This window comes from Haliotis cracherodii, unplaced genomic scaffold, assembly GCF_022045235.1.
Source record: "Haliotis cracherodii isolate W230 unplaced genomic scaffold, xgHalCrac1.p SCAF_26, whole genome shotgun sequence".
Classification (NCBI taxonomy): domain Eukaryota; kingdom Metazoa; phylum Mollusca; class Gastropoda; order Lepetellida; family Haliotidae; genus Haliotis; species Haliotis cracherodii.
This window is the reverse complement of record NW_027266282.1, coordinates 1,496,875-1,520,672: the sequence shown is the minus strand read 5'-3', so window position 1 is coordinate 1,520,672 and position 23,798 is coordinate 1,496,875. Positions and strand designations below refer to the sequence as shown.

The following is a 23,798-nucleotide window of genomic DNA, read 5'->3' as shown; positions in this document are numbered from 1 at the left end:
GGCCATTGATAACAAACAACATCTGAATCGACTTCGGTACTGTTTTAGGTTTAGAAGTGCTGTATGTAACCATTAAAGCACAGCGACAAGACAAGTTGCATTTCAAATATATTTCATTCCTTCATTTACCATACTTTGGCGTATGGACAATTATAGTCTTGGCTAGTGAAAGTAGAGGGATGTGCTACAGACATGCCATCCTCAGATGTCTGACGTCAGCGACTTGAGTACTAACAAACACGTGCTGGGGACATCAACAGCCATTGTCCGCCTTGATGGGAATTATCTCCCTGCCTATTGATAGTTAAGTGACTGGCGTGTGAGACGTTCCCTCACTGCCGCCTCCCCGCCAACTCTCCGCAATTGTCATGGTCGCCCAAATCAGACATGAATTCCATTTCCGCCTCTCTTCTCCCACTATCTCAGACCGGCTTTTCTAACGATCCGGCATCTTTTCGGATATTTTCGACCTTTTACGATCGGAAATATGCTCACTTCATTGAATAAATATGGAACTATCGTCGATTCCGTGCTGGCATGGGTGGCGGAAATAGGGATCACGATATTTTGACGAAGAGTATTGACCATGCCGCCGACACATATATACTGAGTGTATGGAGCAGTTGTTAGCATAAGCATCAACCTCGTAACAGATATAACGGAACTATTGGCTTAAAGGTATATATGCAAAGTGGAGATTGGACACAATAGCCAAATAACACTTATTGTCTAAGTTACTAGTTCTATGGATGCCTTTCTGACAACATGTATTGGTAGTATGAAACACTTCTAATGCTTTCGTTGATAGTGGCACAACCCTACAAACGCAGATATTGTTGATGCTCATCGATGTATATCTAGTTATAAAAAGCATACGGGGAATTCAGTATTAACCATGCTTCTCCGTTTGTGAAACACTACCAAACACATTCCATACACTACCGACACACAACGAAGTATTAGCATAAACTACGCAAATAATGCTGTTTACTACCGAGCATGTACCATACACTACGCGAGCAATGCTGAATACTACCGAGCATGTACCATACACTACGAAAATAATACTGTATACTACCGTGCATGTACCATACACTACGCGAGTAAAGCTGTATACTACCGAGCATGTACTATACACTACGCGAGTAATGCTGTATACTACCGAGCATGTATCATACACTAAGCGATTAGTGCGACATACAACGAAGTATGACACCATACACTACGCAAATAATGTTGTATACTACCGTGCATGTACCATACACTACGAAAATAATACTGTGCATGTACCATACACTACGCGAGTAAAGCTGTATACTACCGAGCATGTACCATACACTACGCGAGTAATGATATTTACTACCGAGCATGTACCATACACTACGCGAATAATGCAATATACTACCGAGCAGGTACAATACATTACGCGAGTAATGCTATATACTACCGAGCATGAAGAATACACTACACGATTAATGCTATTTAACTACCGAGCATGTACCATATACTACGCGAATAATGCTGTATAATACCGAGCATGTATCATACACTACGCATTACAACGAAGTATGACACCATACACTACCAAATATTGCTGTATACTACCGTGCATGTACCATACACTACGCGAGTAATGATATTTACTACCGAGCATGTACCATTAACTACGCGAATAATGCAATATACTACCGAGCTGGTACAATACATTACGCGAGTAATGCTATGTACACCACATAGGCAGTGGAATATGCCACACACAGAGTGGAATACACCACATTGACAGTGGAATATGCCACACAGACAGTGGAATAGAGCACAAAGGAAGTGGAATACACCACATAGGCAGTGGAATATGCCACACAGACAGTGGAATAGAGCACAAAGGCAGTGGAATACACAACATAGACAGTGCAATACACAACACAGAGAGTGGAATACACCACATTGACAGTGGAATATGCCACACAGTGGAATAGAGCACAAAGGAAGTGGAATACACCTCATAGGCAGTGGAATACACAACACAGAGAGTGGAGTACACCATATAGACAGTAGACTACTCCACACAGGCAGTGGAATACACAACACAGACAGTGGAATACACCACACAGACAGTGGAATACACCACATAGGCAGTAGACTACTCCACACAGGCAGTGGAATACACAACACAGGCAGTGGAATACACCACATAGACAGTAGACTACTCCACAAAGGCAGTGGAATACACCACATAGGCAGTGGAATACACCACATAGGCAGTGGAATGCACAACACAGACAGTGGAATACACCACATAGGCAGTGGAATGCACAACACAGACAGTGGAATACACCACACAGGCAGTGGACTACTCCACACAGGCAGTGGAATAGACCACATAGGCACTGAAATACACAACACAGAGAATGGAATACACCATATAGGCAGTGGAATACACAACACAGACAGTGGAATACACCACACAGGCAGTGGAATACACAACACAGAGAATGGAATACACCACATAGACAGTGGAATACACATCATCAGCAGTGGAATACACAACACAGGCAGTGGAATACACAACACAGGCAGTGGAATACACAACACAGAGAATGGAATACACCACATATGCAGTGGAATACACATCATCAGCAGTGGAATACACAACACAGGCAGTGGAATACACAACACAGAGAATGGAATACACCACATAGACAGTGGAATACACATCATCAGCAGTGGAATACACAACACAGGCAGTGGAATACACAACACAGAGAATGGAATACACCACATAGACATTGGAATACACATCATCAGCAGTGGAATACACAACACAGGCAGTGGTATACACAACACAGAGAATGGAATACACCACATAGACAGTGGAATACACATCATCAGCAGTGGAATACACAACACAGGCAGTGGAATACACAACACAGAGAATGGAATACACCACATAGACAGTGGAATACACATCATCAGCAGTGGAATACACAACACAGGCAGTGGTATACACAACACAGAGAATGGAATACACCACATAGACATTGGAATACACATCATCAGCAGTGGAATACACAACACAGGCAGTGGAATACACAACACAGAGAATGGAATACACCACATAGACAGTGGAATACACATCATCAGCAGTGGAATACACAACACAGGCAGTGGAATACACAACACAGGCAGTGGAATACACAACACAGAGAATGGAATACACCACATATGCAGTGGAATACACATCATCAGCAGTGGAATACACAACACAGGCAGTGGAATACACAACACAGAGAATGGAATACACCACATAGACAGTGGAATACACATCATCAGCAGTGGAATACACAACACAGGCAGTGGAATACACAACACAGAGAATGGAATACACCACATAGACAGTGGAATACACATCATCAGCAGTGGAATACACAACACAGGCAGTGGTATACACAACACAGGCAGTGGAATACACAACACAGAGAATGGAATACACCACATACACATTGGAATACACATCATCAGCAGTGGTATACACAACACAGGCAGTGGAATACACAACACAGAGAATGGAATACACCACATAGACAGTGGAATACACATCATCAGCAGTGGTATTCACAACACAGGCAGTGGAATACACAACACAGAGAATGGAATACACCACATATGCAGTGGAATACACATCATCAGCAGTGGAATACACAACACAGGCAGTGGAATACACAACACAGAGAATGGAATACACCACATAGACATTGGAATACACATCATCAGCAGTGGAATACACAACACAGGCAGTGGAATACACAACACAGAGAATGGAATACACCACATAGACAGTGGAATACACATCATCAGCAGTGGTATACACAACACAGGCAGTGGAATACACAACACAGAGAATGGAATACACCACATAGACATTGGAATACACATCATCAGCAGTGGAATACACAACACAGAGAATGGAATACACCACATAGACAGTGGAATACACATCATCAGCAGTGGTATACACAACACAGGCAGTGGAATACACAACACAGAGAATGGAATACACCACATAGACAGTGGAATACACATCATCAGCAGTGGTATACACAACACAGGCAGTGGAATACACAACACAGAGAATGGAATACACCACATAGACAGTGGAATACACAACACAGAGAATGGAATACACCACATAGACAGTGGAATACACAACACAGAGAATGGAATACACCACATAGACAGTGGAATACACAACACAGAGAATGGAATACACCACATAGACAGTGGAATACACAACACAGAGAATGGAATACACCACATAGACAGTGGAATACACAACACAGAGAATGGAATACACTACACAGTCAGTGGAGTACACTACACAGTCAGTGGAATACACAACACAGAGAATGGAATACACTACACAGTCAGTGGAGTACACTACACAGTCAGTGGAATACACAACACAGAGAATGGAATACACTACACAGTCAGTGGAGTACACTACACAGTCAGTGGAATACACATCACAGACAGCTGATTACAGTCCATAGCTAACCCAATACACTAATCAGTTGAGGACAGTAGACAATCAGCAGGATGCAATACAGTTTGTGTAATATACTTTTTAGTCACTATTGTGTTTAATATTTTATTTCGATACACTAAACCTGTTTGTGTTTTTTCTTGATGGAGTTGAGCAGAATGTCAACTGGTTTCCCGGTATTGACTGCAAGTGTCATGTACGCGCTGGCTAATAGCTGAACCTCACGGTACATTAATATATATGTGCATGTAGCTGTCCATTTAATTTGTTTGTAGCTTTATTTTATCATTTACTTAAGCTGTAATTGTGGATATGACGTAGTATACATGCTAACCTTACTGTCTTGGATTTGTTAGCTCCGTACGTCCACATGGAAGAGGACACGAAAACAATTTTGTGGACCTAGTTATATTTCGAATTTTACGCAGATCATGTGACCCCTTCCAGGAGAAACGCCAACCATAAATTCCGACAAACAGTATCCTTCGATTTCCTCTTGTAACAAGTTTACAATAAACAACGAAACTTCCCAAATCAATGTCATCTTGCATATGAGTACAGTAGTTGGGATGACATGCTTAGTTCAGATTCCAGGACTTTGGATTTGCGGTTACCCCTCACACTGTTCTTTCATTGGTTAACTGACGCCAACCCATACATTTAAATAGAGGTGAGATCAATTTTGTATTGTTTGCGTGTGGTGTGGTTCCTTGCATCAAGAATGCTGGATGCGGGATGGATGCTTCTCCTCGTGCTCGCGTCCTGTCTCCGCGTATCGGCCGCACACGTCGGGGACTTTTCTCCAGGTTATGACTACAGCGTATCCTTGGACGCCCGGCATCACATATACCTACACTGGTCTGTCAACTATAGTAATGATACAGTCCTCATGAAGATTGTCACACGAACAAACAACATTGCAGGTTTGGGGATTGGCTTCTCAGATTATGGGGCCATTACGAACGCAGATTTCGCGGTATTCTGGACCGATTTTGCCGGGACACACCACTTTCAGGTGGGTTTTTAGAATTTAAACGAACTTTTCATTTGCTACTTCATGGAAAACCAGTGTGTGATGATAATGTCAAATTGTCTGTTAAAAACGAGGTTACGCCTTATCAGGGTTAAAGAGCAAATCAATGCAATGCCGCGGGAATTCGAAAAGGTACGTCATCTTGAACAGAGAGGTGTACTTTGTATGTTTAAATGACATAGACTGAATAATTTGGCGAACATGTATGTTTGATTTACTAAACCTGATATGGCGTTTTCAGTTCCAAATGTATTAAAGCTTTTAACATATCTGTTGGTCCCTACACAATTCATCAAATCATGTGCAGAAGTGACAACTACTGACTTACTATTCATCCAATCGACAAAATTATTGTGTCATGGCATCCCCACCTCATAGAAATTGTGGTGTCATAGTGTCTATAATTTTGGTGTCATGCGATCACCTTAATTTTTGTGGCATACGGTTTCTTGGTCATCGTGTTATTAGTATCAAAGGCTCCCTTCGCCATATACCTACTACAGTGCTTGTGATATAGTGCCCTTGATGTGCCATGTTGTCACAGTGTCCTTTCACGTGCTTGTGTCTTAGCATCATCACGCCATCCCAGCCTTCTCCATATACCTACTACAGTGCTTGTGATATAGCGCCCTTGATGTACCATGTTGTCACAGTGTCCTTCCATGTGCTTGTGTCTTAGCGTCATCACGCCATCCCAGCCTTCTCCATATACCTACTACAGTGCTTGTGATATAGCGCCCTTGATGTGCCATGTTGTCACAGTGTCCTTCCATGTGCTTGTGTCTTAGCGTCATCACGCCATCCCAGCCTTCTCCATATACCTACTACAGTGCTTGTGATATAGCGCCCTTGATGTGCCATGTTGTCACAGTGTCCTTCCTCGTGTTTGTGTCTTAGCGTCATCACGCCATCCCAGCCTTCTCCATCATGTATACGTCACTGTAATTCTTACATCGACATGTTCAGCATTACATTCAACAACTATTCATGCTTAGTGTCTAAATGTGGGAAAGACCCCCGAATACCGTACTGCAGATACTTTTGAAACGTTTTATCACGTTTATTTGGCGCTTAATGCGGATACAGAAGTAGTGGGGATGAGGTAGAGTGGTGTAACCAAAACCAGCTTAGGGTCCATTGTAGGAATACTTGAACAGCCGCCTTTCTCGCTATTGTAAACATTCAGCAATAGAGACGGAACTCATAAAATGTGCAGTGGAAGAGGTCAAACAATTCGTAATTATCACGTGCCACATTTTAAACGAACATCAAGATGATTCAATGGTGTTCAATGTTTTGTTTTATATATTTATTACAGTTCAGTTCATTTCAAAACTGTTGAAGGGTTATATGTACCCGACAGCGTCTGCTCAAAACCGAACTAAGCTATGTTCCCTTGCATCAATATTCCCGATCAAGTGCGAAGAAGTCATTACATTCTGAAAGTTTAGGAATTGAAATCCATCTGCATGTTTACAATGTCACATTGTGAAAGTGATATTGTATCCATTGTCAATCTGTATTGTAATGTATTGTATTACGAACATTGTGTTGTATCCAAGGTTGTTGTCACGTAGCCGTGATGATCGCATAGTGTGGTGTACTTGTCACCGTGTTGAGGTTGTCGGCATGTCACTGTCGTGGATGAAGTTGGAGATGAGTTGACTGTTTTACTTGTTTGACAGATACCTTTATGTCTCGGGAGTGGTCGGTGGTGCTTTTCGCTTAGAACGGTCCTTTTTGGGTTTCCGGTTGAAGTAACATTCATAATTTAGTTCAGACACGTACCGGAGCTAGATGCGTCCACAGTTTTTAGCGCATGTTACTCAGTATCTCGTCACCGCAACATATACCTGACCAGCCCGCGTGGAACCTCGTTCTCACAAGCTCTCATGTCAATACAGTCTATCAGCGAAAGATCCGTGAAGATCCGAGTAGAATGGTTCTTCAGCAACCCATGCTTGCCGTAAAAGGCGACGATGCTTGTCGTGAGAGGCAACTAACGTGATCAGGTGGTCAGGTTCGCTGACTTGGTTGATGCATGTTGATCCCAGTTGCTTGGATTGATGCTCATGATGTAGGTCACTGGATCGTCTGGTCCAGACTCGATTATTCACCGACGGAATATTGCTGAGTGCGGTGTTAAACAACAAACAAACAAATAAACATGCCATCAGCCTAACATTGTGTTGTATAATTCATTAATGCTGCGAGGTGCATATTTATTATTTATTGTTCCTATTTAAGTTACCGAAAGGTATTGGGATGCAGAACCGCGTTGGGATTTTCGTTACCGTATGCTATCCGTGGTTCGTGGCTCACATTTCAACAGGATAATTCTGGCATCTTGTCGCATACGTAGTCGCTGACTTTATGACAAAATACACATATCCTCAATTCACTTCAACAGATCTTTCTCCCACAGAACATGTATTGGGATGGTTTGAATTTGAAGAGTTTCCCCAAGCAAGGCCACTTTGGCGGGTGAGGTGTCTCTGGCATACACTCTCCACCCGAGACCATCCCACGGATGCTCAATTGGCGACATGTCAGGGGCCTTAGCGGGTTAGTTCAATGTCCGTATGCCTTCTCGTCGGAGATAATCGGTAAAGACCTGGGCACGATGTCTTCTGACACTGTCTTCTAATTTCCGCCCATATTCTAACGAATGGAACAATGCCAGGACGCAAAATTTCGTCAACATATCACTGGCCATTCCATTCACAATAACCCAAATATCAATCCTATATAACCATATCAGTTTGCCTGTCATGTGTGATACCGCCCGCGACCATGACACTCCCAACCCCATTCCGATCATGGTCAAGAGTTGTTGCCCTGGCATGCGGCTCGCCGCTACTTCGCCAACAAAGTTTTCTGCTATCTGTGAATCTGAGGCAAAACCGTGATTCGTCTATAAAGATGGTGTAGCACCATTGGCGCACATGTAACATACGAATACAGTGTATATACTAACGGGAAAAGGTAACTGTGCTTTATATATAGTTCAATAGAAATGAATTTATTCTGAAATTAAATAATGCATCTTTCAACATGAAGACATCTCCTCTACTTCATGGTCGTGTTTAATAATTTGCACGTGCATGTTAATGCACAACATGGATGTTTGCGTCTTTGTTGGGAGTATGATACTTACACACGTGTTTTTTAATGTGAAAATCACACCCTGATTGTATAGCTATCGGGTGTTCATCAGGTGTTCATCGGGTGTTCAATGCCACGGCTGGCTGGAAACCAACGCCCACTTCCCCGCGGTCACGCTGCATACAGCAATGACTTTAAACGAAGTTGCCATACATTTTCATATTCATCGAAACACAATATAATATCTTTGTAGACGTTATCTACAGCAGAGACACATGACTTGCCACGAGCCGGTCGTCCACGTCAACAAAAATAACCATGTATATTCGATTGATGCATCCACAGAATTGATACCAAACTGCCACATAAACAGCTGGAACATTTCCTGGGTTGAGACAAATCAGTGGTAGAACCGTAGGCAACCGATTGATGGAGTATAACGTCTGGTCTCGACTTACAGCAATACGCCCACTGTTGCTTCCACGTCACAGTGAAGCAGGACAAGCATGGTGTAGACAGCATCGGAGGTTCAGAAGACAAGACTGGGATGTTCTCTTCCGGTTCAGGAGATCGTTTTAGCGACGCTTGCTTTACTCAACGTCGTCAGATTTTGGGTGGAGGTGTAATGCTACGACAACGGGACGACATCGTTCGAGATCAATGTTTTTACCTTTGTGCAAATGCTGGGACGTAAGGTGACGTTGCAGCAGGATAATACCCGCCCACATGTTGCACGTGTTCTAACAGACTGACTCTTAAAGGGAGCATAACGTTGCTTTTCTGCCATGCCCGTCTGTTCTGGACATACGACGGAACCAGAACAAGCCGGTTCAGTAGGACCAATCTTTGGTTGACATTTGGATACAACATCCCCCAGACTGCTTTCAATCATCTGGCGTCTCCAGTCGCCTGCCCCAAAGCAATGGTAGTCACACCCGATACTGACTTTCTTAATTGACTTGTTGCACCACCCCACTTTCAGCGCGTGTTTCTCTGTCTCCTGTTACAATGTATAGGTTTTGTCAGGGATGAAACATTGATCAGTCGAATGACCAAATATTTTGTTGTTATTGTCACTAACAACATTTACACCACTTTATATGAAGCACGGTTATCATTAACTGTTCTATATTCCTGTTGCATTGAGTATGTTTGAGTAGCCACTGACCTGACTGTTTACTTGTAAAGGATAACATAATATGTTGTAGCCACCCTTGTCTTACCTTTTACTTCACAACCTATATCGCCACTGTGCACACTAATACTTATGACGACATATACTCCAACCCTGTGTTCGGAGTTAGACCAACTAATCCCCCAACTTGAGTAAGGAGCAGTTCCAAAGTTCGTAGTCAAATGACAAACCTAAGTCGTTACGTTTTGTGGCAATCATAAAATACCCACAAACATACATGACTTGCATACAAAAGTAAATTTTAGGATCTTGAACGATCTGCCTTGTATTTCAGCTTGATTAACCTATCATAATCATTCCGTTCCCAACAAGGGTAAGGATGTGAAGAAAGGTTTATTGAAAAAAATGTAAATCCATTGTGAAAGTTGATATTGTTGGATAGAAAACTTGCAGAACGCTGTTGGAGGGTTGATATTTGGAATGCTTCGCAAACGTCGTTCCATTTCATCCCAGGCCAGTTCGCTTTGTGATAATATTTAATAATATTTAAATCATGTTTTACATATTGTTTGTTTCTAAGAATATGAATATTGTAATGTAGTTGTTATGTTCATGCATTGTCGGTTTATAGTGTTCTCCTTTAAAATTCTTAAAGAGTAGTTATCGTCTGTACAGCTACGGAGAGAAGGTCTCAGTTTATAGAAACGTATCTCTTACATCATTCCATAAAAGCTGCAAAACATACGACTTTTGCAACTTTAAATTATAACTAAGTGTAAAATGATCAGCAGCAAAAAAAGTTGTTGCTTTCAGTCGATGTTATGAGGAAGATTTAAATTATACAGAAGTTATAGAGTTAATGATACCGGGTTACAGAATAGTACCGTTGCAAATAATAAATAGCCATCTTATTGCAAAGTGTTCAATCCATGTATATTTTCCGTCATGATAATTTCATTTTGAATCTAATGTGCAATCAAATAGTTAATGATTATAATCGGTGAACGTTCAACTGGATTAGGAAAATCAGGCAATCCTTCCTGCCATCCTTCTGGGACTACATTTGTAAATCTAATCATTGCGCTGCTTATACATTGCACCAATTCTGACAAATTCTTTCGATAAAGATGATGGACAATGTTTTCCAATCTCATGATAACCCTCTTGACGTATCAACCTTTAGAGCGCTGTGCACACATGTACAGGAGCGTTATGTCGTGGTAAACTTGTGTTATGCGTGTGTTGCCTAGCTGCATCAATGAATACCGATATGCTATCAAACTGCTGAATGAAACCTATTTACTGTTAAGTAATAAAATGAATGTGTAACATGTTTCAGAAATTTCTTAACCGATTTTAGTGATGAAGATTTATATCTTGATGAAATAACTTGGACTCGATCCCAGACAAGGCCCCCGCCCCTAACTGTGATCAGGTTTGTTATGAGATGTGACATGTTAACATTCCAAGTGTGATATTTTCAGTGGATTTTGTTTCATGTTTAGGATGCCTGGAGCACTAATGATGGCATCCTCCACATAGACCGATCCCAGGACGTCGTGCTGACTCACGCCAGATCAACACAGGATCTCACAGTGCTTCAGTACTGGCGCAAGTTTATCACATGTGATGATGACGATTATCAACTGGATGTGAGTCTATGTTCTGAAATCGATAAGGGAGACTGTTGCAAAATATTAAACCATAGATATTTAAGTATTAATTACTTGATATCGTGATCACTTTATCAGCACAAGAACTTGCGGGGATACATTTGGGGGGAGGGATACAGGTTCAGCAACAGATACGGCCTTCGCACGGACGTCAAAACTCAGGGGTGGAGTTAAAAAAGAAAGCAACCATGTTTATTGTAGATGGGTTGGAATTGTCGAAATGGTACAAGTATGATAATCACGTGAAAGAAAGCTCTGTCACACAAACCAGGCAGTCGGAGGGCGATTTTTTAATCGTCCACGCAGTCGCTCTGTCAGTCAATTTTTTAGGTAGAGGTATTACATAACGCGGGGCCAGGTCAGTGACCTACGTACATGCACAAACGTTTGTTTTGTTTGTTTGTTTGTTTGTTGTTAAACCGTACACTCACCAATATTCCAGCTATATGATGGCGGTGTGTAAATAATCGAGGTTTGGCCAGACTATCCAGTGATTGACATAATGAGCATCGATCCACATAATTGGGATACAGTGACATGCATCAACCAAGTCAAGCGAACCTGGCCACCCGATCCCGTTAGTCGCCTCATAGTCGCCTTTTACGGCAAGCAGGGGTTGCTGAAGACCTGTTCAATCCCGAATCTTCACATGCACATACGTAAAGTCCGGCGACGTGAGGAGGTGATAACTGACATTTATAGATAAACGTGTTCACATAATACACTCAAAGGTTAAAAAGCCGCATTTTGTTTTGGGCAATGATGACGTAATGATGTTTGACAGTCATAAAACTATTGGTGGGTTACTTGACAGGGCAATGAATGAAACGTTCTCAATGTTTAACGTTTACAGGTGCCAGTGACAAAGCACAGTGATTGTTTTCAAAATGTGTGGCAAACAATTTCTTTAGTTTTCAACAATCTGAAGGATAAGTCCCCTTCTTCAAACATTTTCTATGACAATAAAATAGTTCGATAACGCCCATGGTACTTGTTGTTACCCTGTCTGGCGCACGGCATTAAGGGGCTAAAACTGGTTGGCTCCGAGTCAGTATACTTTGTCTGAGTTGGGTATTCATGTTAAACTGAAGCATGGTATCTCTGTGGGCTAGCACTATAAACTTGGCATAAGTCCGGACTACTCAAAACAGCCAGACACACACACATGCTCGCACACACACACACACGCACGCACGCACGCACGCACGCGCGTGCGCGCGCGCGATATATGAGTGAAATAATCTTGAACGCGACTTTAAGCTCCATTTCACCATTCCACAGCTGATGCCTGTGTGTTATCTTAAGGGACCGACCATCCGGGGAGGGGTCGGGGGGCTGGGGTTTTATCGAAAAAAATTTAACTGTCCCCGAGAATGCTTGAAAAAGTAATTTTGCTTCAGACAGTTGAAAAAATAATCGTCAGCCACAAAAAAATACATTGTTGCGAAGTATCCTTTAAAAAATATTTAAGCTGATAGTTTTTCTTATGAAAGTATCTGGTTTTACAGGTGAAGCTGATTAATTAAACCAGAGCAAATATACGAGCTGACTAGCTAAGCAACTGTAATGAAAAAAAGAGGGTAAAGAGAGCTAAATGAACACTTTACCAAGACAATTGGCAAAATACATAGACAGCCAATTAAGTCGGCTGCGACCAATTAACAACTGTGAGTTAATGATCTCAACACTCTAATGAGTGAATATCCCTCAACAGGCTTAGATTAGGAGAAATATCCACTAAGGGTTTATCCCTAAGCAAGTCTCTAGTTGGAAAATTATGGAAAAGATTCAGAGTTGGGGATCAGTATGAATAAATTGATTTTTATTATCATTTTCATTTCAATAAATCGCGTTTGCGGTGGGACGCAAAACATGTTTTCTTAGAATAAAAATAGAAAATTTAAAAAAATGTTCATGCACGTGCTCCACACTGATAAGTGACTTTAACTGTGCAGGGGTGTCGAGGTTTTCCAAACCATACCCCGAAACGGAAGTGAGCGTTGTAAGACATGCCGAGACGTACAGAGTCTCAAGGAAACAATGCCATTTGCCATTTGAGGTTGTTGTCTCTCAGTCAGCCGTAGCAAGGCTACCGAGCGTTTCACAGAACACCATACGACTACTTCAGTGAGACACGTGACCCGCCTTGATCTGGATGACCACGGGTGGCCGCCCATGACCACATCATCCGCTGACGTCACCTGCTTATTTATGGCCCCCTGTACCAGTTCTACAGAATCTCTTTCCATACCGCCAAGGATTGTTTGAGAGAAACAGGAATTACAGTCACAGATCATTACGTTGCATAGTTCTGACACACCATTTGCGTTAACTTCGATTCGAGTGGTGCTGAAATCATCATGGATACCCACGACAGAAATGAAGGACTGTTATTTTCAAAGATGAATTGCGAATTTGATTTCTTCCCACGTCCAGATAACAGAGCACGGGTAAACAAACGTCTTAATGACCTTTTGGCACCAAACATCATTCTATGGATGGACAGTTTTAGTATTGGCAGTGTTATGGTGTAGGTGAACATCTCCTACACTTAAAGAAAAGCCAAAGTGCTCTCCCCAGGCAACTTGAAAACCGTATTTTACTGCAACGAGATAATTCGACCACACATCATACAATTCATCAACCAGCTTAACCTCGTTTTCCAACATGCTGAAAAAATTCACAGCTGATGTCGAACCATAGAAAATGGTTCCTGTTCTTCATCAGATCTGAACCCAAATGAACATGTGTGGGACGAACTTAATAAGCGTGTACGACGACGTAATTCTGAGGCTTAGACATTGCACGACTTGTTGGTTTTGCTACAAAAGTGTAATAACATCCGCAAACAGATCATGCGAACTCTCGTTGATTCCATGGGATGGTAGAGTCAGACTTTCATTGATGCCAATGGTGGACACACAAGATATTAAAGTGCTTTTTCAACTCAATGACAATCCTCAGTTTGTAATGTAAAATGAATTCTTCAAACACATGCATGTCAAAACTTTGATACAGCTGTGTAACCAAATGAGCAAATCTTTAAGTACAAATGTCGCTGAATTCAGCTATGTGTTTCTTTAAGTAGTATATAATTTCACTTCATGGTCTAGGGTCAAGGCATCAATTTGAAATAGCATTTTTATATTTTGGACGCAATTTGGGTTAGTTAAATCTTTATGACTCAGTAACTGACAAAACTATATCACCACTGTTAGCAGGGGTGTTGCTATATAATTCCATTTTCTTAGACTTCACCGCCGATCCCTAGGGCTCTCTCCGCAACACAGAGACAATGAGAAGTGCTGCACCGTCACAGTATACAGGAACTGCACTAAAGGCGTCATTGTTCAACTACATAGAAGATATTCTTGGAAATCAAACAATTTGTCGCTCGTTGAAGATACCACTGTTTAAAAAAACATACAGCTGTATTACTCATATATGTACTGATTATCAAATTATATCGCGCCACGAGACGAGTTTTGCATATTATATGTTATGTCAGTCCTCAGCATGTACCTACATCTGTCCTGACTTGTTTAGCTCTTTCATTGAGACAAAGCCTGGATAGCAGAATGTCGGCATTTCCCGAGTGTGTCCGTGCTAATCTGTACATGTCGGTGTACATATAACACGTGACATATCCCATCTTGATGTTTGTTATAATGCAACCACAGAAGATGTGAATGTGTGATTAGAGTGTGGAGAGTGTTTAACGTATGTGTCAAAAACACACGCAGCATGCAAAAAGCATATCCCTCGGTCATGAAATGTCAGACTAGTTTTTAAACAGATAGCTAACCATACTTCTCACTATTTATTTCTTCGTTCGTTATTTGAGGATATGCCTACTAAAATATGAATGTAAATGTACCATAATCTAATTTGATAACAATGACAATGGAAAACCTTTGTAGAAACAATACTTACAAACAAATACGTTCCTGGGGTCATAGAATCATAATTTCGTACTCAAATATTATTATGTCGATAAACGATACCCCTATAACGTGCACAGTTCATTTCAGTTCGTTCGTTCGTAAATTCGAATCTGGCTTTCCAGAAAGGTTTGACCTTATCTTCATTTATCTGTTCAGGTCATATCGTTGTGACATTAAAAATAGCTTTCTGGGGATGCCTCAAACATCCCAGCTGGTAATCAGTCATCCCTGGAGTCAACTGCCATACACACTGTAACCAGGGCGAGGTTTGTTTTGTTTCTATTGAATTTTCACGTCTGAAATATTTGTGGTCGGCTTTCATATTCACTCGTAAGTTTTATGCGTTCTATCTGAACTAAGTCAGTGTGCGCAAGCACTTATATATCTATGAATCACACTCCAAACGTTATTCAGTATTGAATTTGTTGATTGATAACGTACATTGTACATGCTACACCATTACAATAGACGCGTTGCCTTTATCTTATTTTCAATTTTAATACAGATGAATGTGATTCTTTCGGAGAAAAAATCTAAACTGACTTTTCTCTCGAGCCATGGTTATTACCCTGTTGTTGTAGTGATCAGTAACTTTGGTCGAGGTTTGGTTTTGACAAGTTGGGACAAACAGGTACGTTACCACGTATACAAGAGCCGTTCACCAACACCAATATTAATTCGAAACTGCACTTCTGCCATAGGAACTTAGTGACACTGAATATTCTTTAAAGTTTGTTATATAATTATGATTGAATATTGGAAACACTGCTTCTGCATGTTGCGATGTTATCTTTGAGATAATGAATTGCTCTCAATGTTTCCGTTGAGAATATCATAATTCAAGATATTTTTAGATTTGTTTTAGATTTCCTGATAGCATAAATACGTATCTGTCACATACGCCATCAAGCGGGTTGGTAATACCAAAAGTGACACCTGTAAACTGTAGCAAGTCACTGAATTACCAACAGACGCAGGGATCATATGATGAAGTAGCTAAACTAATAAATCTATCAAGAGTGATCTTCCTAATAGATACTTGATAGTGTCCAACGGCGATTTGTCACTGAGCAATCGCCAGGCTACTAAAGATTCCATGTATCAAGGAATAGCAACCTCAAGGTACAAGCCATCTAAGATGGAGGTATTAATCCTATGACGACAGAGAAAGCTATCCTGAAATACATGGACATGAAAAACAACAGTACGTTAGATGAGCATCTGTACAACGTCTCTGATCACAAAGTAATGGTGTATACTATCCATCGCGATGCTATCCCTCAAACTAAAGAAGCCAAGGAAAACAAAGCTTTCATCCACAAAAACCACTGAAGACTGATTGTTTACTGCATTACACAACGGCAGTCTCACTTGGACGCACTGTCATACCCACACCAGGATACTCTGTCGGCTCCATTATTACCTACTTTAAATGATTGATAGGCATTCTGACTAAGTCCAGTAGTGAAACGCTACCTCAAAAGAAGTTTCTAAGGCAACTTAAACCCTTTTTGGAGCAAAATGATAAAGGACTGTCACAATACCATGAGAATTTACAAGCACACGTTGTTAGCAGCAGGAAAGTGTCACTTCCAAAGAGGACTATGCTGTGCCTCAAAGGAATATTAATTTGAAGAATCACGAAATAGATACAGCTTGTGAAATGGTTTAGAAGTACTTCTGGCGTCCTATAGAAAAACATGTAAAGACAAATGCCAGCTCTGAAGTTAAGTAGTAAATGATGACGACCTACCTCTGTGTCCGAGATACTTCATTGACAGGCTAATAAATTGCAAAATGTCTTAAGCTATGTGTATGATGCAAATTTCAAAGGGGCATTTGCAGCTTAAGTGTGTAATTTATGGGCTAATGTAAGAAAACACAGGTTAAATATATAACTTTAACGCCAGAGAACAACAAGTCCTGGTTATTTTATCCGGGATATAACAGAGTATCATTTATCAACAGAAAACGCATAAAATGAGCTTTCATTTGATATGGATCATGCCTATGTGTCACAATATCAAAGACAGTTAGACATTGAAATGTGACCGATAGCAGATGAGAAAAGGTAGCCATTTTTCAATCCAAGATGCTACGATTCTATCCTGAATTAGATATTTACATTAGCCCACATACTGTTTAAGTGTTCAAAAGTAACCTCATTAGAAAAAAGTTCTCTGAGGCTGATGACACTTATAGTGTTGACGTGGGAGGTGATGGCGATCTAGTTTATGAAATACTAGTGGCCAGCTTCTCAATCAGCATCTATCGCTCATCAACAGGATTCATCCCTCCAAGCAGGAAATGAAGCAGGATTATACGTATCCATATATGGATATATTTTGGAGACTCACGTGCCTGCAATGGTTCCCAATCCAGTTTCCCAGCAGACAAGTGGCTCATCAGAAGGGCTTCCATCTGTACATGCTTCATTTCACCTGCAAGAGACCATCCTCTACTACAGAGAAAGGAATGACCCTGTGAATGTTACATTTCTAGACTCATAAAAAGCCTTCGGCATGATTGCTAGAAACTGATATTGACTTGTTCAGAGTGATTCTGTTAGAATGTGACTACGCTTTGCCTTTTGAATCAACGTCAACAAAGTGTTAAACATCTAAGAACTGCATCGCTTCGGGCTTCCACATCAAGTTGACACAAATGGAATACTGTTCCATACGGCGTTTAACCCAAATCACTCACTACTCTCTATAGTGGTGACCCGATCTTTTAGGATGATTATGCTCGTTCACGCTGTGGAAATATCATGGGCTTTATTCGGCAACAACGAAAATGCAGGTAGGAATCACCTGCTTGCTCTCCTGACTTTAGCCACATTGAACTTCTCTGGGATGAACTTTGGCGCCGTGTTTACAAGAGAGTGAGTTAAAATTTCACGTCGCATCGGCATTATCTCAGCCACATAGCGACCGTGTTTAAAAAGGCCAACCTGTGTCACATGATTTTGTGATAATAAGCAGTAATTTAGGTCTGTTATCGTACTCGGACCCTGCAGCTATTGGTAAATCGTGCAAAAGGCGGGTCCTTGAATTCTAACCTCTACGCGTCATTACCTTGTTAATGGCGTGACACCATTGCGCTATCGTGACATAATCAATGGAACGTCGCTTCAAGTTTGAAATGGAAGAAAAGTGTTATACCTGAAGGTTTGGGGACAGTATAGGCACACCAACTATTATAATGTAATATGACCAAAGGTTGACAATAGTGTATTCCGCAATATATCTCTACGCATAGTAAATTATGAATTTGGACCGTGAGTGCACCAAGCTCAACAAAATGTACAGCGACGTCTTTCTTGTCTTGCGAGGTTAGATTAATTCATTTGATTCTAAAGTGTCTATTAATGTAGAGCAGCATATCTCTTTCAGGTTGAAAAACAATCCAAAACTATTAGTTGTAAACACTTGATAAATAGCACTCATTAAATGGAGGCTAATTGTTGCCCGAACGTGTTTCATTGGAACATGATACAATAGTATTATGTAATCCAATTTCCAACACATACATTATACCCTGTGTATATTGCGAGTGGGGCTTATTATTCAATGGGGTTACGTGAGAGCCTGTGGTCCAAGACATCCAACAAGTTGCACATTTAATCGTTATGATGGGTTTGAATCGCTGAGTCTCCCTGATTACCATCCTTGGTCGCTAGCAAAGTGCCATCGCTTATCGGTTTCACCAAAGTTGTAAACGTCTAATGCCTGCATACTATTGGATGTCCTCATGTCATTCACTCACTGTCTAAGAAAATTGTCTTAATTGTTAAACAGAATGGCACGACTCATCTGGTGTATTTCCTGCTTGATGATGTCCAACAATCACCCAACGTGGCGTCAGCGTCCGGCATCAATGTGTCCACGATACACCATGGTTTCCAAAGAGTCCAGCTACTAAAACCTGATATACCAGCACTGGAGTTACCACCTGACACGTGGACGTTCAGCATACTAGCACCTGAGGTAGGTCTTCTTCTGTTTGATCGGCAAGTGACTTGTAGGCGAAAGTAATATACAAGGCAAGTTATTGATGCGAGAAGTCACCATTTATGAGAATTATGACTGACGATATGATAAACTTATGATATAGTAGATCGATTCATGACTGCCTGTCAGATGCCAGTTATCTTACACCCGGTGGGGGGAGCAGAGACTACTCTTTCTATGTGGTTATGAAATAGGACTGTAGGTCTTGACACGCTGTATGTTTAGCTTACCTGAATACCAATGCGTCGGAAGAATATTTTTCATATATATTCTGGCCGAATGATTTGTGAAACCAACATTTGGAACATTCTTCTCACACAAGGGCAATGATACCAACAGACTGCCGTTTGAACCAGATGAATTTGCTAGATGGCCGTTAGTGTTGGTGGTTATGTAGATGCGTGTGCCTGGACTAGGGTACCCTGCAGTATGCAGGCTTGAATACAGATTGCACAAGGAGGGTGAGAGAGAGAGAGAGAGAGAGAGAGAGAGAGGGGGAGAGGTGGAGAGAGAGACAGAGAGAGTGTCAGGTAGAGCGAGGGTGTGAGAGAGAGCATTTCGCGAACTGTAGATAGTTCTTCTTGAGGTTAGTTACAAATGTAAATAAAGTGTACATAATACATAAACTATATCAAACGAAACTTTCCTCAACAAACTGATACCCATCATTCTTCCTAAACTCCTTAATGGGATGAAGGAATCAGTCGAAGGCGCTGTAAAATGGGCCACATCCTCCCTCATTAACAGGATTGAAAAACGAAACTCTGCTCAACATAACTTGATTTATGAACTTCGGGGGAAATAGAACACACTGAGTCTAAACTTGAATAATCCGAAGTCAGATGTGAGGAACTTGAAGGACTCTTTACGGTCCGTGAATGTTCCTGATGTTCCTGTTCCAAGTGACAAAGCCCAAACCGACCAAATAGTCATTGATGTGTGTCAATCTAGTTTTGTGTCAACTTTTCACAGCATAATATTTATCGCTCGCATGTTGTGGGCCAGATCAGAAAAGGCCCAGCACAAGTCCTTGTTAAGCCTGCTGCTCACAATACCGAGAATCTGCATGGCAAATAAGAAACTATGAGGACACTCCTCCAGAGTATTTATAATGGAGGACCTAACGTGACTTGGCTAAACAATCTTCTAAATCTAAACAAGGCCACTTCACTGTATTCATTTTGATGATAGAATCTTTCCTTGCAAGGAAAAGGTTGCAAAGCGATTCATGATCATAAACACAACTGATATTGAAATATTGTTAAATACATGTTGTTAAAAATCAAAACAAGAACAAAACAAACTCTGAGATCTCACAGCCATACACAATGTGTTTTACTTGTCAGACCCAAATGAGATAACTATATGTAAACTTATAGAAGAAATCGAGCTCTTTGCATTCAGTATGAGATACTCCGTATAAACTTTTTTTATCATATAATGGATAGGTTTCTCGGCAGGATAAAGCCAACGGATAAAAACGATATCCGTTGGGGTCATATGCGGATAGAGATGCAAATATCAAAGGTCAAGTTAGTAGGACTACTTTCACTGTTTATAAACCAACATGGTGTCGCCCTCGCCATTCGGCGATCGAGTCAGAATTAACCATCGGGAATCTGGATAAACTACAGGGATAATTGCTATCATTATCAAAAGAACAGTCTAATATACTGAAAATCAGTGTCTAACTGTGACGTAGCTAAGGCATTTTATAAGTTTGGGCAACTTTGGAGATATAAATTTCGACACAATTTTGCGAGCGCACGAGGCCTACAGGCCAAGCGGTATCAGTAGCCAATCTGGGCATGTAGACCTCTGCGGCTTGAAACCTTCTCCACAAATAAAAATAGTTGGATTTGGCCGAAATATGTCTGAATCGTTACCTTTCTTTCGTTTTGTCGCTGTGTGTACATCTGACTACACTTCTTAACGTTATGACAGGACAGACCGACTGTCAACAACGTCTGACCGTGGCCGTGACGTTTCATAGACTAGTGTTAGAGTAGCTTCCCTTTGGCAAAGGGCAGTAACTCTACTGGACAGACTGATGGATTGCCGCGAAAGACAATTAAAAACAACTGTTGTTTTGCGTATATGTTGCTTCGCCACTGTATAAGAAACAGATTTCAGTTGGAACTATATTGGCTACTGTCACTGTCACATCACTTACCCTGTGACGTAATAAATATTAATGCGCGCATTCAAGGAAAACTCGCAATATTTCGGTAATGTTTGTGAGAGAGGGAAAGATATTTTAAAGCACAGAATTAAAGAATGACATTATATGATAAAGAGGTTATCACGCTTGTGTCTTTGGGGATGGTAAATATCCTGTATTAGGAATAAACACTATGTATTTAGCTCGCCAAGGCTCGCTGAATACAATGTTTATTCCTAATACAGGATATTTACCATCCCCAAACACACTCGCGTGATAACCTCTATTTATCATCCAAAACTGGCCCCCACAGGAGATATCGCTTGGGTGAGATCAAGCGGTACACTGTAGATATCGCTGCAATGAAAATGCATCACAATGCTTTGCAGACCATTGTGACGTCATTGGTTACCATGACGTCACAATCAAATGACAAGCAAGCCTCGGAGTTTTACCACTTTTATCAACTCGTGTTGATATATTTCATATCAAAAGACACGAGGGTGAGATTTTCTATGTTCATTCGTCAGTCGTCTATCACAGTTATATGTGTTGACCACAACATAACCAGCCAGTGATTATACAACATGGTTTGGTAACACACTGCACTCCACTCGAGTAGATCTGTATCTAGCATATCACTGCGCTTATGAACTTGTGATTTCCTAATGCTTACTACATGTATATGTTTATCACTGCACTTTATTTCATTTAGTTTGTCTGCTACTGTATATTCCATCACACTCACCAATGTAATATATAGAAAGGGAAAAACTCCACATTGTCTATCAGCCATTCACTGTGTACTCTAGTTGGTTATTCCATGGATGTTATGGGCACTTTTCTTTATCCCTTGGCTTTAATCTTGTTCAAAAAGATCTGAGTCCAATATTATACCAATCCTCATCTTACTGCTCATTATTGCTGAAGACGTTGAACAAAATCCTGGTCCTGTTTCAGTGAACTCAAACAATAAGGAATTATCTATATGTCTCAGCAAATCTCTGAATATGACATCTTATGTTTCACAGAGACACACACTGATGATTCTTCAAACACAAGTGATCTCAAATTTGACTTTTATCGGTCTTCTTACATGGGGGATAGGACTAGTTTTGGTAGAGTGTCATTGTACATTTCTCGTCATCGATGTATATTAACGTAGGGCGGATTTAGAATCATACGATTATGGAAATATGCGTTTCGAGATTTTCTTGCCACAGAAGAGATTATTATTGTGCGCTACGTATAGACTACGTGACACCAATCGCTTACATTGGGATCAACTTGAACATTCACTTGAAAGTGCGAAAGATTCTAATCCTTATGTTTCTCCAGTCGACGATTTTAACGAAGATTAGCTGAGCAGCAATCTTCTTTATGCGCACGATATTTTAGTTTGGAAGAGAGAGAGAGAGAGAGAGAGATTATGTTTATTTAAGTGTCACGTGCATATTATATGATTAAATACAAAATGTACATTCATAGAATTACAAAAAGCACCCGACCATATGGCCTATGCGACACTATCATCTAACATATCACAGAACAACAATAAGTTAAGAAGGTACAAACGACAAACAGTACATACATTCAATACATAATTAAAACATGAATTATACCCAAACCTGTATGAGAACAATCATACAGGTCTATCAACAACATAGATTCTCGCACAAACATGCATTCAGTCGAACGCATACACACACATACATACACGCATACATATACACACATACATACGCACAACATACACATAGACACACAGACACACATTACATACATACATACATACATACATACATGGCTGTTGACAGGTCCTTTATCGATGGGAGGCGCTGCCGTGCCGTCACCTCACCTCCATACAGAGCAACGCCCCGGAGGGGAGTGGGTGGATACAATGCAGGACCTACCCAGCTAGCCCCACCCAACGATAGGTTCATTGCTAGGAACCCTCACAGTGGCCAAGATAGGCACAATAATGAGACTTTAAACGTTAGCTTACCTTGTGAAGTTATTAACGCTACAGAAACTGGGAATGAACTCATTGACAACGATGAGCATTCCAGGTCATTATTCTGTACTTCTGACCACAGTGCCATTCTATCTGAACTTAATAATAGTTCCATCAATGTGTGTGGTCTGCGAAGCAAACTGCAGTTTGAATATGTTTTTGAAACTGGTAAATTCTGTT

General features: G+C 40.9%; 2 protein-coding genes across 2 annotated transcripts in view; both read left to right on the top strand.

Annotated features, from left to right (window-relative positions):
• The first annotated feature begins 2,266 nt into the window (after positions 1-2,266).
• Positions 2,267-4,534, top strand: LOC139472923 (suprabasin-like). The gene has a single exon (XM_071255402.1). The coding sequence runs from the start codon at positions 2,267-2,269 to the stop codon at positions 4,532-4,534; it is 2,268 nt and encodes a 755-aa protein (XP_071111503.1).
• A 712-nt stretch (positions 4,535-5,246) lies between these two features.
• LOC139473026 (dopamine beta-hydroxylase-like) overlaps positions 5,247-23,798 on the top strand; it is a 61,341-nt gene continuing 42,789 nt past the window's right edge. Inside the window, exons 1-3 of the mRNA XM_071255531.1 lie at positions 5,247-5,555; positions 11,319-11,465; positions 19,231-19,419. Of these exons, the coding sequence (XP_071111632.1) occupies positions 5,262-5,555; positions 11,319-11,465; positions 19,231-19,419 (630 nt within the window). The 5' untranslated portion in view covers positions 5,247-5,261. The remainder of the gene's footprint in view (positions 5,556-11,318; positions 11,466-19,230; positions 19,420-23,798) is intronic.